At 40.3% G+C, this 17,155-nt stretch overlaps 1 protein-coding gene across 2 annotated transcripts in view; it reads left to right on the forward strand.

Annotated features, from left to right (window-relative positions):
- The window catches only part of mgat4c (MGAT4 family member C), a 181,773-nt gene that overhangs the window by 144,079 nt on the left and 20,539 nt on the right, over positions 1-17,155 (forward strand). For both annotated transcript variants that reach the window (XM_020701581.2, XM_020701582.2), the window contains one exon: positions 11,936-12,032. In XM_020701581.2, coding sequence (XP_020557240.1) covers positions 11,936-12,032 — 97 coding nt within the window. The remainder of the gene's footprint in view (positions 1-11,935; positions 12,033-17,155) is intronic.

Here is a 17,155-nt window from a genome sequence, read left to right on the forward strand (position 1 = left end):
ATATATATATATATATATATAGGAACGAAAAATTAAAAATAACCCCCCCCCCACACTCACAGAATGAGTGATTGGGTTTATTTTTAAGTCACCTTCAAAGTCTGTCATAAGATCATATTCACAGGATGGGTTCACTGTTTTGCAGGGGAGCATCTTAGTAATCATCTGAAAGTATCCAGCAGTGTGTGATAGCCAAGCTCCTTGCTTCTTTTCAAATTTGACATCATTCTGCACCCAAAGAGCACCCTGCTGTTTTGACTTTGTTAAATGTATGTTACAGCACCGTAATACTTTGTCATGTCCCCCACTCACACTCTTTGTTCACTGTTGAGTTTACAAAAGGGAATCATGCCGCTCAACAGTCTCCTCAGAGGCTTTCTTTAAACCTCTGATGTTTTAGTTTAATGTGACTGTGTGTGCGAAACGCACACACAGTCACATTAAACTAAAACATCAATGAATGAATGAATGATAAGAAATATGGAATCAATTTAGACGTTTTTAACGAATTTCGGATATTGAAGATGTCAGAATCTGGAATGAAGGCTTGGAGTAGCTTCAGACAACTATGTCTGATAAAATGATTCATTCCTTTGCAAGCTGCCGCTTCCATATGGTGCATTACGATTCCTCCTCAAAGACCCCACCATGCATGTTATTGTCTTCTATTTTGAGAGGCTGCCCACCATGCAGCGTGTAGAAGTGATATGTTGGGAGTTCAAGCATCTGTGCCCACCGGGGCCCGTCCCCCAGCAGCTGTGACTGATAAAGCGAATCGTGCTCACAATGGGGGGAAAAGGAAGACGAAAACGTGTTCTCTGTTCCCAACTTCTGTCCCGTCCCTGAGGCGCGAGCGTCTAACTTCCAAATGCCAGCTGGGGCTGGAGTTATAGCTGCGATTTCCCAAGTGAGGAAAGTCAGATGGACAGTGATTTTCTGCTTTGTGACTTCACAGGAGTGTTGACCGTGTCGTGTCAGGGAGATGATCTGTCCCAGTTTCAGAAGCTGGGCATAATATTAAAATCAGAAAAAAGGCCTTTCAGCTAACTAGAAGCAAATTCTGGTTCAGTCTAGTCAGCCAAAACTGTAAAAATGAATGTTAGCCCATGGTTTTGTTTCTTTGTTGCCTACACTGTAATTCTGCAGTTAATAATGTCAAGCGTGTCTGTTCATATGATGAAACACCTCTCATAATATACTTCAAAATCCAATTCTCAGCCAGTGACAGACACATTTAAGTCTAAGCAGACCATTTTCCCAGAAATCATTTTTTCTGAAAACAGAACATTAATGAAAGAGTACCTTCTAGTATATTTTTCAACACTTGAATGGCATCTTTGCTGTAGTTAAATGATTGACAGCTGTCATGCTAGCTTACAGCCCCTCACACCCTTAACCTAAAGGCCATGTCACACAGAAACTATGTACATTTTGTGCATTTTCCACGTATGAAATTCCTGTCTTTTGTGATACATACATGATACATGTACGCAAATGTGTGGTCTCCCACCACTGTTCCACATATGTCTAACAGACCTTTCATGCTTGTACCACCAATGTATAACTTTTATATATGGCGCACATATCACGTCCAAATTACAGAATTGGTGGACGAATCACTAATGAATTGCATATAAACAGCGCAATCACACGCGTTGATTTACATGTTATTTGCGTGGTTTATTCATACTTACGTGATTTTGACGTGCTTCATTCGTGATGCATTTGTGAAATTTAACATAAAGACAACAACTTTTAGCACTTTTTCCATGAATATTGTTGGAAAATATAATCTGTCGCTTTGAGATTACTTTCCTTTGTTGCATGTTCAATAAAGTCGAGAAGAAGAAAACCACGGGATTCGTCCGGATTAAAGATTAACAAATTTATTCCCTAACAATATTTCTAAAAAACAGAGTAAAAACAGAGTAAAATAAAAACAGATCGATCTGGGTGTCCAAAATCAAGGCCTGCAATACGCAAGAGGTTACATTCCGAATTCACATGCAGCTTGTCTGGAGACACAGGAAAATTCCTTGAGTTCAGACTTTTAAGCATGTGGGCAGAACATCCTCCCCCGGGAGCAAGATGGCCGCCGAATCTCCGCCTCTGGTCGCTAGAGATTGGCTGGCAGGGAGCCTGCCCACTTCTGTCAGTCCATGTTAGGAGTCAGCATCCGTTTTCCCGCGTCTGAAGTCACCTCCCAGACTGACATGGTCCCGCAACCAAATGGCTCCCTAGGTGGCCCCCACGTGTGGCCGGATCTTCTTAACATACAGTAGACAATACACCTTTGTTCCCCACACGGGAGCAGATGCCTGTGGCGGTTCCCAGGGATTGAGATGATTGATTTATGATCCAAGTCAGACCTACAACCAAATGGCCCCAGAAGATCAAAGACCGTTTTCTCCTGAAGGGGTTGGAGGTTGGAGCTGCATTCCTGAAACCTCTTTACATATGCAATTATCAGGAAGTCCCTTTTAATTGAAATGACTGAAACCCACACACAGTAAACCTGAAAGAAAACCATCAAAGAAATAAAGATAAGATAAAAACCTAGGAGAAATAAGAACCACAAAAATAAATTCCTTCAATATTTACTTATGACTAATTTTCATCTGTGCAATATGTGCAAAATGTACGTCTTGGCTGTGTGACATGACCTTTACATGATGGTGAGGAATATTGAAGCAACAGTTTAGATCCAGATTCCAGCTTAAACGAGAAGAAAAAAACGTAACTGGATCTATTTTTCTGCAACTAGATGGATCAGAATGGAGCAGAGAAGCTTGTGGCTTGCTGTAGTAACCTGTACATCACACTAACAAGCTTTTTAAATGTTGCCTCTGCTCCTTGTTCACAACGATTTGAATAAAAAAAATACTAAGAAATGCAACTTTAAGCTTAATTTTTTTTTATTCATCATTATTTAATAAACGCTTCAAATACTTTGAGCAACTCGTAGCGCTTTATCATTTAAAAAAAATAAAACAGAAACACAATATTACAATGAAGTCGTCATGGTTTATGAAAGAGTTGTTTAGGAAAGGCTGTTACTTTTTAATATTTCTCTATACCCCACCAACCAAGCAGTGAACACCCCAAAAACAAAAAGGGAAGCAGATGGCAGGTATACAAGAGGTTTTGTGAATATTTCTATGGGTTCACAGCAGTGCATCAGCAGATCATTCATTTTTCCAATTTATTTTATAAAGCCATTGCACCAGGACACTAATCATTGCAGGAAGCACAAAACAGTTTTATTTGACAGAAGTTGAGATTGAAAAAAGCAATAAGAAAATATTTACCCAGCAGGTATTTCGGAAAGCCAAGCTTAAGTCAGAATTGTGTCCTCAGGTTCTATCTTGTAAACATACAACAGACTCACTAAATTGTGTTCAAAGCTTTATGTTGGAGTGAAGTCTCATTTTAAAACCAAAAGTTTGGTAATACTTACTGAGACAGTTTGAAATAGGAATACAACAAGCAACTTTAACCCTTTAACACCAGGGCTTTAGCTCCAGTGTTCACATTCTTTCAACCACCGTGACTCTTCAGTGTTTTCGCCGCTAACGTCATTCCAGGGGCTTTTCCTTGTGTCACAGACACAGACTCGGGTCGGATACGGCCAGCCTCAATGATGTAACCCAGAAATTGTACCGTGAAAACATGAAATTCACATTTGTCAAACTTGACAAATAGTTGGTTCTCCAAAAGTCTCTCTAGTACCAGAAGGACATGGTTCTCGTGTTGCATAAGGTTCTGGGAGTAAATACGGATATCGTCTAGATAAAACAAAATGGTTGAGGAAGTCTCTGAGAAGGTCGTTAATCCGCGTTGGTTTAACCGAAGGGCATCACCATGTATTCAAAATGTCCAAGGGGTGTGTTGAAGGCCGTTTTCCACTCGTCACCTTCCTTTATGCGTACGAGATGGTAGGCATTACATAGGTCCAGTTTAGAGAAGATGCGAGCCTCCTGGACAGAATCGAACACAGAAGTTATGAGAGGGAGAGAACACTTGTCCTTAGTGGTTATTTGATTTAACTCACGGTAGTTGATACATGGGCGTAGGGATTTGTCTTTCTTATCCACAAAAAAAAAGCCGGCTCCAACCAGTGAGGAGGACGGACGAATGTGTCCCATGGATAAGGCCTCCTGAATGTAGGTCCCCATGGCAGCTTTCTCTGGGCCCGATACATTTAATAATTTACAGCCACAGCCCTGGTACCAACCCATAACCACCAGGAGCAAAGTGGGGTTCCATGTTTCGGCCAAAGATACATGGGAGAACTAGGTGGGAATTGGACTTGCAATATTCCAATCAAAACTTTGACACTTTACCTCTGCACCACAGCTGCCCACAAAAGAAACAAATCTTAAAATCTTAGAATTATCCCAAAGAAAAGAAGTTTAAAAAACAACAACGCATGGACAGGCTAAAGGACAACTATGAAGTTTAAGGGTCACGCAGACTTTTAAAAACACTTGCACACTAAATTTTTTTGATTTGATTCGATTTTGATCAAGCAATCAAGGAATAATGCACAAAACAATACAATAAGCATTCATACATTCATTCAAAGGCGTATCGAACTTAGGATAATTAGACATTAAATTAACGATTGCTTGAAAAAGGGAGTAGAAGGAAGCAAATTTATATAATCCTACCCCTGTTCTACCGTAACCATTTTACTATATGATTTATCATTGTCTGGTTCATAACTTTTCATCTGATATCAATGCCTTACCAACACAGTTTCAGGTCATTCCGAATGCTTAGCTATCAATGAATCACATGACGATGATGAATTACTTCATAGTTAAAGGGTTATTACAGCTTTTGTGTTTTAGGATTTAAAATGTAGAATAGAAAATAAAAAAACATTTCAGTCTCTCTCATGTTTTCATTTTGTGATTTTTTTCTCTGTTTTGGCCAAACGTCTGTGATTGTTCATACATATGTAAGTAGTGCAGGTCAGCTTATAGACAACATGAGATCCCCAGCCAGGACCTCTGAATGAAGTGCTTGGAGATAATCAGAAAACACCTCTGTATCTAAGCACATACCTTCCTTTTTCTGGGAAGGAGAGGAGGTGAGGATGTTGCACCTTGACACATTTTCCCATCCAGGCCACACAGAAACAGAGACGGAGCCATAAATATGTAACAAGTGAAGCACAAAGCCAGGAGAACTTTAATCTAATTCAGTGGTCACCATCCATTTTTAACGGAGTCTGCTCCTTTTCTCGGACAGCAGAGTAACTGCTGGGACTTTAAGTTTGAGGACCATATCTGGCCCGCTCCCTCCTGTGATGAATAAGTAAACGCATCCAAACAGGCAGGGAAGCAGATGGCGGGATTTGAGTCAATAGCAAGAAGATTTGTTTTTCTTCTGAAAGCTGCATTGTTTACAAGAGTTGTATTACCCTTCAAGTTTGATCCATCTCTTAACAATTTCCTCTTGGCTTTGACTTTTGTTCTTCTGCCGTGTCTAAGCAGCAGCGTGGGAAGGATGAATTTCACTGAGCAATAAAACAGGAATTAGCTTGTTCCTGCAACCAGCTTGTTTTTACGAGACTCCATAAAGCACTTCTTTTTCCTCCACATTTGTGTCCATTTCAGAGAAGCTTCCTGCCGTCATCACACTCACACAAAACGTACTCAGTGTTCAAAGATTATTGGTGAGGATTTATACTTGTTCCAAACAACGCACACCTAAAGTCATTTCACAAAAATCCTGAAGTCACATGCATTCCTCTGACCACACAAAACAGAAGCAGCAAAACTGTAATCCTAACTTCATATGGATTCTTTTAAAAAGTTGATGAACACACAGACTATTACATTTATGCAGAGACAGCAGCAGGGGCGGAGCTACAGGGGAACAAGGCGGGCAGCTGCCGCCACTACTGCCCACCAATTTTTGAGTCAATTTCAGCATCATTATTGACAAAAATAAAAAATATTAAAAATCAAGCCTTTAAGCTTTGTAAAAATGACAACAGCTATACTTTGAAATCTTGAGCCCCTTAGCAAAATTTGCTTCACCCCTGCATTGTGTTTGCTGGCCCGTCTAGGCTTTAAAAAATCTTTCTTTTTTCAAAAATGTTTTGCTATTGCTTTACATTATTAATAGCACCTCAGCTAAAATAACTGCTGTTTTAATATTCATAATTATAACAATTATAAAAATGCATGTTTTGATAATTTTATTTGTAATGACATTCCACTCTGCTATTCTCATTTGCCACCCTTCCAAAGTCTTTTGCGTCTCAAATAGAATGTTCAAGTTCTGCCACTGGATGGACAGGCACCTTAAAATTATTCAAAAATTCTTTGCCTGTTGGCAGATTGTTTATACGGTGGGGCAAAAAAGTATTTAGTCATCCTTAAAAAGGTGAGAGAGGCCTGTAATTTCAGCATAGGTTAACTTCAACTATGAGAGACAAAATAAAGAGAAAAAAAGTCCAGAGAATCACATTGTCTGATTTTTAAAGAATTTATTTGTAAATTGTGGTGAAAAAAGTCTGTGGTCAAACAAACAAGCAAGACTTCATGCTCTGACAGACCTGTAACTTCTTCTGTAAGAAGATCTTCTGTCTTCTACTGGTTACCTGTATTAATGACAGGTGTTTAAACTGGTTATCTATAGAAATATACCTGTTCACAACCTCAAACAGTCACACTCCAAACTCCACTATGGCCAACACCAAAGGTGATGAACAGGAAGAGGCTTTTCTCTTCTGATCCTTAACACGGCAGTTATTAACAAAGAGGAATTTTGAACAACCTAGAAGTCCAAGTTACATCCATGAAATGTGGTTGAATCCTGACATGACATGATATGAAGGCAAAACTGCCTAAAGACTCACCTTTTCTGTGATTTAGACACAGTAGAGTGTTTTAGTCTTCACAACATTCAATCCATATGCCTGCATGTATGAGATCTGCATGGAGAAATGAGCCATCAACAGCTTGTGAAAACCTTATGAGACTTACAGAAAATGTTGACTGCAGTCATTGCCAAGAAAAGGGAATATAAGTTATTAAGTATTAAGTTGAACTTTTGTTTTTGACCAAAGATTTATTTTCCACCATAATTTACAATTAAATTCTTTAAAAATCAGACAGTGTGATTTTCTGGATAATATTTTCTCCATTTTCATCTTATAGTTAAGGTATACCGATGATGAAAATTACAGCCCCCATCTTTTTATGTGGGAGAACTTGCACAATTTGTGATTGACTAAATACTTTTTTGCCCCACTGTAAATAAGCAAAAAAATGCCAATAGGGTAAGAAAAATGGTCCCACTAAAGATTCTTATTTTAGGAAATTAATTTTAGTCACTAAAACGTGTTTTATCAAACTAAGATTATTTTGCTATTGAAAAACTATTATGATAGTTTTCTTGTATGACACAAAATAAGACATTTTTCTTGAAACAAGTCTTTTTACTTTCTTGAAATCTGTCACCTCTCAGCCACTTCATCAGACGGTGGCGGCGCTGAACAGCAGCAGACTGGTACATTTGCTGTGTAAGAAGGAGCAGTGTACAGTTCAACTGCCGTTAGACTGTACAACTTATCAGTCTAACTATACAAATAATGGTTTATTGATGACAAACTTGAATGCACTACTGCTTTTCCGGTTCTGGAGGAGGTTATTTTTCTAGCAATCCATGTACAGTGTATGTCAAGTTGTATTTTGATGCGTTGTATAACTTTATTTTGCTTTATTTGTCATCACCTTGGCTTTTTTTTTCACCTGTCTTTGCACAATGTGCTTGATCTCCAGAGCTGCTGTAACAATTTAATGTCCCCACAGCTGGATCAATAAAGTTTATCTCATCTCATCTCATCTCATCTCATCTCATCACTATTCTAGAGAACTTTGTAGACTCATTGGAGTTGTGAAACTTGTCTTTTACAATAGTGATGTATGGATAGCTTTTATGCTGTAACTACCTACCAATCGAGCTGATATGCCACAGCATCACCAGGCTAAGCAAGAAAAAAAACATATTCTTTGCCATACTATATAGTAATATAATTATAAAAATGTTAATGGTGCTATACTGGGTTTTCTCTGGGTGTTTCATTTTCTTCCCACAGTCCAAAAATATGCTTCATAGGTTGATAGGTGATTCAAAAGTGTCGTTAGTTGTGCAGCTGTGAGTGTGTGTTGCCCTGCAACAGAGTGGTGATCTGTTCAGTGTGTACCCCATCTCCATATCTGGGTTGGTTTCAGCAACACTGTGACCATGAAAGGGATTCAGAAAATGAATGAATGAATCTTTAATATTTCATGGTCATTTGCCTAGAGCCACTCTCCTGAGTGGGGGTTCGCTCATTGCAGTAAATCGCAGTAGCAGGTTTAAAATTTATCTGGACTTGGTTTTCAAAGTTAAAGACGTTTCAGCTCTTATCCAAAAGGCGTTGTCAATTCGGAAACAGCTGGTAAAAGAGCTGGTTTATATGTGCTCATGGGGGAGGAGTCAGACCTGAAACTGATAGTGTTATTTGCGTAGACTAAATGGTTTCAGGTCATTAGGAGTCCTTGTCCTCAGCTGGCGTTAAGGAGACAGTGGCAACCCTCCCCAACCTGGTCATCTCTTTCAGCTGATAATGACCGGGAAACTGGTCCAGTTTGTCTGGGCTTCAGAACACTGCTGTAGAGGGATATAAGATCAAACCTGAGACCACCGTTATTATTAAGGGGAAGGTTTCTCTTTCTTGAAAAAGATGGCTTCTTTCTCTCCTCGCTCAAACCATCCTTTCTCTCTGGCTAAAATTCGGACCTCACGATCCTCGAAGGGGTGGTCTGTGGCCTTCAGGTGGAGGTGTACTGCAGACTCGGGTCCACTCGAGTTGGCTCTGTGATGTTTGCAGAGCCAACTCAAGTACAGTGCACTAGATTGAGTAACATTGATCACATTTGCATATGAACAAAAATGTGTTTAAATGTAATTTTTGAATAAACCATGAATCAGCATTTTTACTATTAGAACAAAGTGGATTCATAAATCGTCATAGTAAAATACTTGTTTTGATTAGGTTTTCCCTTCGAGAAATTGGTGACGTGAAATTTTACATTTAAAAACAGATTAAAAAGAAGTGTGGATTGTGTCAAAATTGCTTTTAATATCCAAAGCACTAGGTAGTACCACACCATTAGCTTATTTTAGTATTTATGGAGTAGGGAAGGAATTTGGACATTGTCTAAAACTTCTTGGTAACACGCTACACGTTAGCATATTTACCGCTAAAACAACCTTTATTTAACTTGTCCTGTCCAACAGCTGAGCAATCAGATGAGAGCTGAAGGCCTCTTGTGTTGGACAGATTTTACTGTTACAACAGGGGGTTATGAATCATTAGCCGCGGTTACATGGGCGAAATATCTTGATCGGATCAATGGTCGGGTTAAAATTCAACCGTGCACATGGGATCAGAAAACCTTTTTCCGATTAGAACAAACGTTCACATGGGCCACACTCTCGGTCGGAATAAATCATTTGGGCATGCCCAGTAGTGTTAATAATACCGGAACTGCACCCCCTTAGTACACACACCCTTTACTCCTCCAAATATACAATCCCACATATACACACATACATGCACACACACACCCTCACAAACACACACGCATTTCGCAATGAAGGTGGGACCTTTGACCATCTGTCCCCTACCCCATCCCTGGTAGGGGGTACTGGGCCCTTATAAACGGTGGCCGCGTCCCCTGGGTGCTGGTTTCCTGGGCCCGGCACTGCTCTCTCCACGCAGGGAGAGGGATCCCTGAGCTCTCTGGCAAGGCCAAGAGCCGGGGATCACATCACACCTGAGCCGGGGGTGTCCGTGTCCCTATGGTGTGGGTTCTGGTCCTTGCCCCTGAGTGCTGGGCCTCGCCAAATTTCCAACTGTGGGTGGGCCTGGTCGGGCCAAGTTTACAACATCTCTTGTGGACCCCCTCTTCTCCTAGTGCCCTCCTCCTGGGCGGGGGCGGCTGGCCCCTGCCTTACTCCTTCCTGGACCCACCGTGGTCCGAGCGCGGAGCGGGTCTCCCTTGGGGGTTCCTGGCCCGTACCTGTAGTGAGTAGTGTTACTACAGTAGCAGTAGTGACACACGATCAGAATGACCGTTTACATGAACAACGATCGGATGAACAATCGGCATAACCCACCTATCTGGATCGGAAAGAAATTTTGATCCGAACGAGTCTGACCGGGGCAGAGTATTCCGAACGGCGTGTTTACATGACGCATTTTTCTTCCCATCAGGCGTTCTTTCCGATTACTTTTGTCCATGTAAACGCAGCTATTGACACACAAGGTGTATATTTGAATAAACCCCTTTTGTAATTTAGGCCAAACTTTATTTTTATTAATTATATTTGTAACCGTTTTTTTGTTGGACTGGACGAAAACGAAAAACTCCCAATGTTCTTAGTTACATGAGAATCTCCAATTCCAACCAAAAATTTGCATGTCAAAAAAACTGTCTGACACCGCTATATGTTATCCGCGCTAGCATATTCACAATAACTCCCAACCGAACATTTTGACAGAGCGCTGTGTACCTCTCAAAAACCATATATATGGCACTCCGGATTATGAGGCACACTGTTGTTTTCTGAACAAATGTAAGGCTTTTATTTGGGCCCTATATAGTGCAGAAAGAAAGTAGATTAAAAGCAATACTTACTAAAACCAGAGTATTCAGGTATTTAAAAAAAAACTGTAATCTTCTTCTCCACTTTAATACACTCTAAAAAGAGTATTTGGGATGTAGTTGTAAAGATAAACTTTTTTTAATGATCTAACGTAATTATTTAGTTTGGGGAAAATAAATCATTTTTTTTAGTTCATTCAACTTAAAAATAACACGTAGTTGTCTGACATAGTTATTTTACTTTCAGTCAACTTAATTCAATTAAGTTGGTGTAACTTTGGTGTGAAGCAGTCAATGCGTCATGACGTCATAACGTAAGGCAGCGCAAGGAATTGTGGGATACCATTTTCTTTGCCTATCTGGCCAGATTGGGGTTTAAGTGTGAGTTTTTGTCCATGGGTTTTGTTGTCTAGCTGTTTTACTCTGTTTTAACTTGTAATTTAAACTGTTGTGTTTATTTCTTTCTGCATTATTAGTGAGAGTTTGGGAGAGGATGATGACCAACCCCCTTGAGCGTTACAACACTGTACATCCCAATATTAAAGACAAAGTTTGCGACTCATGCGTTCCTGCCTTGTAATGCAAGACATTGCTGGGTCATTCATGTCTTTGATATGGAAATTACAATGCCCATTGGTTGAAACTTTGGAAAAATGTGTCAATTTAGTTTGTATATACAAAAAAAACAAAAATTTAAGGCAGATCAACATGTAAAATTAATTTGGATTAACATAAAAAATTAAGTTGAATAAACTGAATTCAATTACGTGTTACCAATTGAATTGATTCAATTAAGTTGGATCAACTTTTTCCTTTTTAGAGTGCATTTGTCTCCTTGCCATGAATTTACACCACTTTTAAACGTAAAGGGGGCTTTTCTCTTTCTTATCCATAACAGGGCAGTTATTTGCAATTAGGAATTTTGAACAACATCCATGTACAGCAGTTGAATCTGTCTGACATGGAAGATTTGAAGGAAAAACTTCCTAAAAATGCACATTTTCTGCAATTTAGCCACAGCGAAGTGTTTTAGTTTTCACATCCAATCTGTCTTTGCCTGCATGTCATCAAATAAATAATCATGTTTACCAAACAGCTTTATTGTACTACATATCAGCTTATTAAAACGGCATCTCATTATGGGCACTGAGCAGCAGTTTTACACAAGAGCAATTGGATTTTTTTTTCAACCACTTTCTCTTCATTATCATTCTGTCTTGTAAATGGATTCACTGCAAAGCCAATGCATATTCATTTTACAGGAAGCTTGGAAATTGTCGGGAAATGAGCCAAAGGTGGAGCCGGGCTGGTGTGCTGAGTTGCGGGGAATAATAAACCACAAGAGCGTCTACTCTGGAGGTGAGAACAGCTGTGTCTGTGCAAAGCATGCTGAAAACACATCTCCCACCTGCAAGAAAAGATACTGCACTCAATGTGTTGACGGCTCCAAAATGAATTTGTTTGAAGTCTGACACAATTTCCAGTCTCATGAATAGCTTTGAAAACACAACCATGAAGATGTTTATGGGCGCAAGAAGATGAACATGATTTTATAGCTACTTTTCCTGCATCTCCGGGTGAAGATTTGGATTCAAGGCATACTCTTGGCTACGCTTTTTACTCTAAAGGCATTAATAATGCAGACAGACAAGCTTTTAGTGGATTCTGATTTGATTTTTCAAAAGGTAGGAGGAAATGTGCAACATGCTCTCCTGATAGAGTGGTCTAGTTGCTCTTTGATGAAATGAGTGTGGATGTTTGTCTCTTTTCTTCCTTTGACGGACTCTTTTGGATGTGTAATGTGTATATTTCAACATCCGAAAAGCTTGCTTGGATTGAAAGGCTGCCTGAGGCGGAGAACTAAACAAAAAGTTTTCCTTTTTGCCAAGTTATGGACTCTTTTACCTGAGGCAAGATGAAGCACTTCAAAGGCAAAGGACATTCATTGTCAGCATCTCAAACTGACAGCAACAGATCCCCCTCAAGTGTAATTGCAGAGCCAAAAGAAAGAAGCCCAAATCTCATTGGGTCTCCAAAAGCTGCAGATAGAGCTTCACCAACTCCTGTGCAGATAACATGAGAACTTTTAAACACGAATTAGCAGAAAATACTGCTATTTCTAATAGAATAAAAAAAGAAGATAGCATATTAACTAATTTCTTTCGAGCTGAATATCCCATTCAGAGGAGGAGGTGCTCTGTTGAAGCAGGTCTGGTCCCCGCCTGAGTTTTTCTTCAGAGAAAAAGAGGTAATCTCATCTGGAAAATTAGCCAATAGGGAGCCATTCACTGATGGCTGATTTAGCTCTGAGCAAAAATGTCACAGAAGAGTTAAATGCTTGCTAATTAAAGTGTAATTGTTTTACAGTTGGTCCAGTGCCTCGTTTGTTTCATCTGATTATAAAAATAAATTGCCTCCACAGTTCCAAAAACAAGTGAGCGCAGGGAGATAGACAGACAAGTACTGAAGGCATTTTTTATTAATTAACGGTTATTAATTAGCTGAAAATTTTGCTTAACTTCACGCTTCTTAAGACGGAAGGTTTCTGGCAGTTTCACAGCTAAACTTAAAGGTAAAAGAAGTAATTACAGATGGCTTCCTGCACTGTCGCATGACATGATCAGTTTCACCATCAGAAGGGAATTGACGATATTAAACACAGTTACTTCCCATTTCCAGGCTCTACAAAAGGGGTATATGTTGCTGCTGTGCTGCTGCTGATCATCATTTGATCTATTGTTAAAGGGTTCCCAGTGGTCTTTTAATAATGATTATGCTGTTTTTAGCCAAAATCAAAAAATCCTTTGTCATTTTTTGGGACAGTTTCTCCAGAGCGACAAAAGTTCATTAGCAACACCGCCCCCCCTTCCCCTCCCCATTGCAGAGAGAAGCAGAGAGCTTGCTGCCTGCGCAATATATTTTCACGTCACAAATAACGTCTTCTTCCACTCCTGATTCAGAACAATAAAAACTTTCTCAGAAATATAAATTGGAAGACTAATTTTCTTTATTTATGTCCTCCATCATCAGTAAAATGCCACAAAAATGTGTTAAAAACACCCAAAACACCATTTTCATTGCAGTGGGTTTCTAAAGCAGAAGCTTCACTGGTGTGAGCACAAACTGCTGCAGCAAAATGCTATTCTGCTGCATTACTGAAAGGTTACAGGAGAGAAATGGGGTTTCGTGAAGACCTGCGTGTTCACTCCCGCCTTCAAAAATGCCACACTGTTTTGCATAACCAAGGTTATAAAATATTAGGCTGATGATGGAGAACTACAGGTCTGGGTGGTGACCCCAGGATCTACTTCACACTTCACTGTTGCCGCTGTGCAAACACAGTGGTTAAGGTTGAATAACTAGAAACACAAGTCTCTGAATAAGTCATTAATATATGTTGCGGCACGTGCTGCTGGAGACTCAGGGGAGGCCGAATGCTATCTAATCACACACTCTTGAGTGTGTAAACAAAAGACCATACTTTTTCATTTTGGGTCTGGCAGATGAAAATGTATGATCTTTAAAACATGTCTGTGTAAGGAAAAAAAAAAAAAGTCTGCATTGTCAGCGTAAGGATCTAGTGCATTTACCTCATCAGTTGTTGTTCTGAAGGCCTTTTTCTTCCTAAAAGATGTTTTCGATCATCACCAGATGAGCAGGGCAGTGCTATTGACGATAAATGTCTTCTAGTGAATGACCTAATCACACATTCTCCATCATATAACACTAATGATGAAAAATTCTAAGGAAGCATAATACTACATTCACACCTCCCTGCATGTAAACGACCACTTCAAATGAAAAGTCGGTAATGCTTTCTTTTACAGGACAGTACTTACAGTGTGCTTAAGTGGTATTTACATGGTACTTATAGTGTAACTACTGGGTACTTACTGGGTAGTTACATGGTACTTTTTATGGGACTCGCTGGGTACTTCTTTGTGTCTTCTCGGTACTTACATGGTACTTACTGTGTATTTATGTGGTACTATTTGGTTCATACCTATGTGGTACATACTGGGTATTTATAATATACTTACTGGGTATTTACATGTTGTGCCACAGTGTCTTTTGTGGTGAATGTTCACTTGAATATTACTTGGTACTTACCCCTTAAGTACAATGAAACTGTACTGTAAAAGAAAGTCAGCCCTATTTCCACTCAACTACATGGTACTTTCAGTAGTAAATGCTGGGTATGTTCACGTGTTACCTTCCCGTACAGTGTATATCCACACTTGGTCTTCTGACCTTACCAAACGAGACAATGCAAACTTGTTGGTAAGGGTGAAGTAACTGCATTGTAAAAACATATTCTGGCCCGATTACTTCCAGTAACATGAGGCAAATTTAAAGAGAAAAAACACAGCAGTGAAAACAACAATATTTAATATGATACACTTCTGCAGAAAGTGTCATCACAATGAAATTTCGTTTTAAGTTCTCAACAAAACAGTAAAAAGGAGGATTCCAAAGAACAGATTTTTTTCATATTAATTATCTTTTCTTCCAGAGTTTTGTGTTGTTCCAGGAATGATTCACACTACTTTGCATACCTCATGAGTTTGTCACCCACCGTGAAAACAGGAAACGGCCCCAGATCCTCACCTTTTCCAGCCAAAGTAAATTCTGCAATAGTTGCAGTCAAATCTGTTTTATTTGTGTCTATATTACACTGGCGACATGTGAGGGTCGAGCTTTACACCTTTACACCAAAAGACTGTTTACCGCTAAAACCACCTTCTTCTTTTGTTTTTTTAACTCGTCCTGTCTAACAGATCAGAGCTGAAGGCCTCTCGTGTTGGACATATTTTACTTTAACAACAGGGGTTATGAATCTTCTGACACACCAGAGGTATGTCTGAATAAACCTCTTTCGTAATCTAGGCCAAACATTTTTCATCTTAATCATATTTGTAACATTTTTGTGTTGGACCGGGCGGAAAAGGAAAGGAGGGAAGAAGAGAGAGGGATATTAGAGAGGGGGGATATGATGGAATGCAAAAAGAAAGAGAGAGAGTGCCCAGTCATTCCCACACCAAGACTCCCTCCGCAGCGGCAGCCATGAACCCCCCCCCCAACACCCGCATGGTAGCAAATAGATAACAACCGCCCGTCAGGCAATCAAATCCGTCAACCAGGCCAGGGCCAGTAGGACCGCTACAGGGGCCCCAAAGCCAGAGAGGAGTGAGGCATTGGGGGACAGAGAGTGCAAGCTCCAGCCCAACCAAAAGAGCAGCCCCCCTGCCGCGCCGGGAGGGCCCAACGCGGCGCCCCACCCCAGCAGAGCACGCCCAGCCCCAGACGAGCAACCCACCACCACCCAGGAGTTCTGAGCATCCCCCCACCCCAGCCCCAGGCATGGGCCAGGGACCCCCAAGGGAGACCCACACTCCAGGCAGTCACCCACCAAGCCCACGGTTGGTCCAGAAGACAGCAAGGCAGGCGCCGGCCACTCCTACCAGGAGGAAGACACCCAAGTGATTTTCTACGTAGTTTGATTTAAGGCCCAAAGCGCTTTACAGTCACAGCCCCATTCACACACTAGCAGTGTCTCCATTGACTATGAAATTGCCCAAATTGGATTTGCGGTAATAAATTCACTTAAAGCGTGACAATTTTTGAAATACTTGAATTTATCGAGAAAAGAAATTGTGCATGGAGGAGGTGGTTTTTGAAGGGGATCAAAATTGACATATTGTGCATAACTGCGATAGAAACACTTTTTTCAATTGTCATGTGACCAACAACCAGATGGCAATGGTAGGAACTGGCTGCCTTGGGCACTGCATAACAGGAGGTCCCACAGCTTCACACGGCTCATCAAAAGTTGAGCATGTCATGTGGAATTGTAGGATCCACAGCTCCTCTGTAAAATCACCAACCACGGTTTCCCAAAATCTCTTCATCCGTAGCCGCTCCCACGTGTAAGGAGCTTGCTGCTCCACCACCTGAATAACACGTTGACGTCTCCTTTAATAGATAATGATGAGCGCTAGTGCTGTGGCAGAAATTTGAATGTATCTGCTGTAAATCAAAGTATTGTTCACATCCGTCGCCATGTTTTTAAATGACTTATTGCATGAGTTGGTTTCCATTAAATCATAATAGCATGATTATGATTTAATGGAAACTGTGTAATTGTAAAGGTTTTGATAAAGTTTTGTGCATTTGTGTAATGGGAACACAGCTAATGATGGTGGCTCCACTGCCGAACACTGGTGCCAGCCTATTACTACAAGTAGCTATGTGGGGTTCAGTGTCTTGCCCAAGGAATGTTTAACAGATGGACAGGCAAGGTGCAAACCAAATCTGCAATCTTCATTTCCAAATAAATCTTCAATCAAAGGTTGACTGCTCCACCTCTGCACCACAGCCTCCATATGTTTGTGTTTTGCCTTCATTTCATTCAATATCTGGTTTGTATGTGTTTTGTTTCTACTGGTCTCTTTCTGATCAAGCCTGCTGCTTTTCCGCCTCAT

This window comes from Oryzias latipes, chromosome 6, assembly GCF_002234675.1.
Source record: "Oryzias latipes chromosome 6, ASM223467v1".
Lineage (NCBI taxonomy): Eukaryota > Metazoa > Chordata > Actinopteri > Beloniformes > Adrianichthyidae > Oryzias > Oryzias latipes.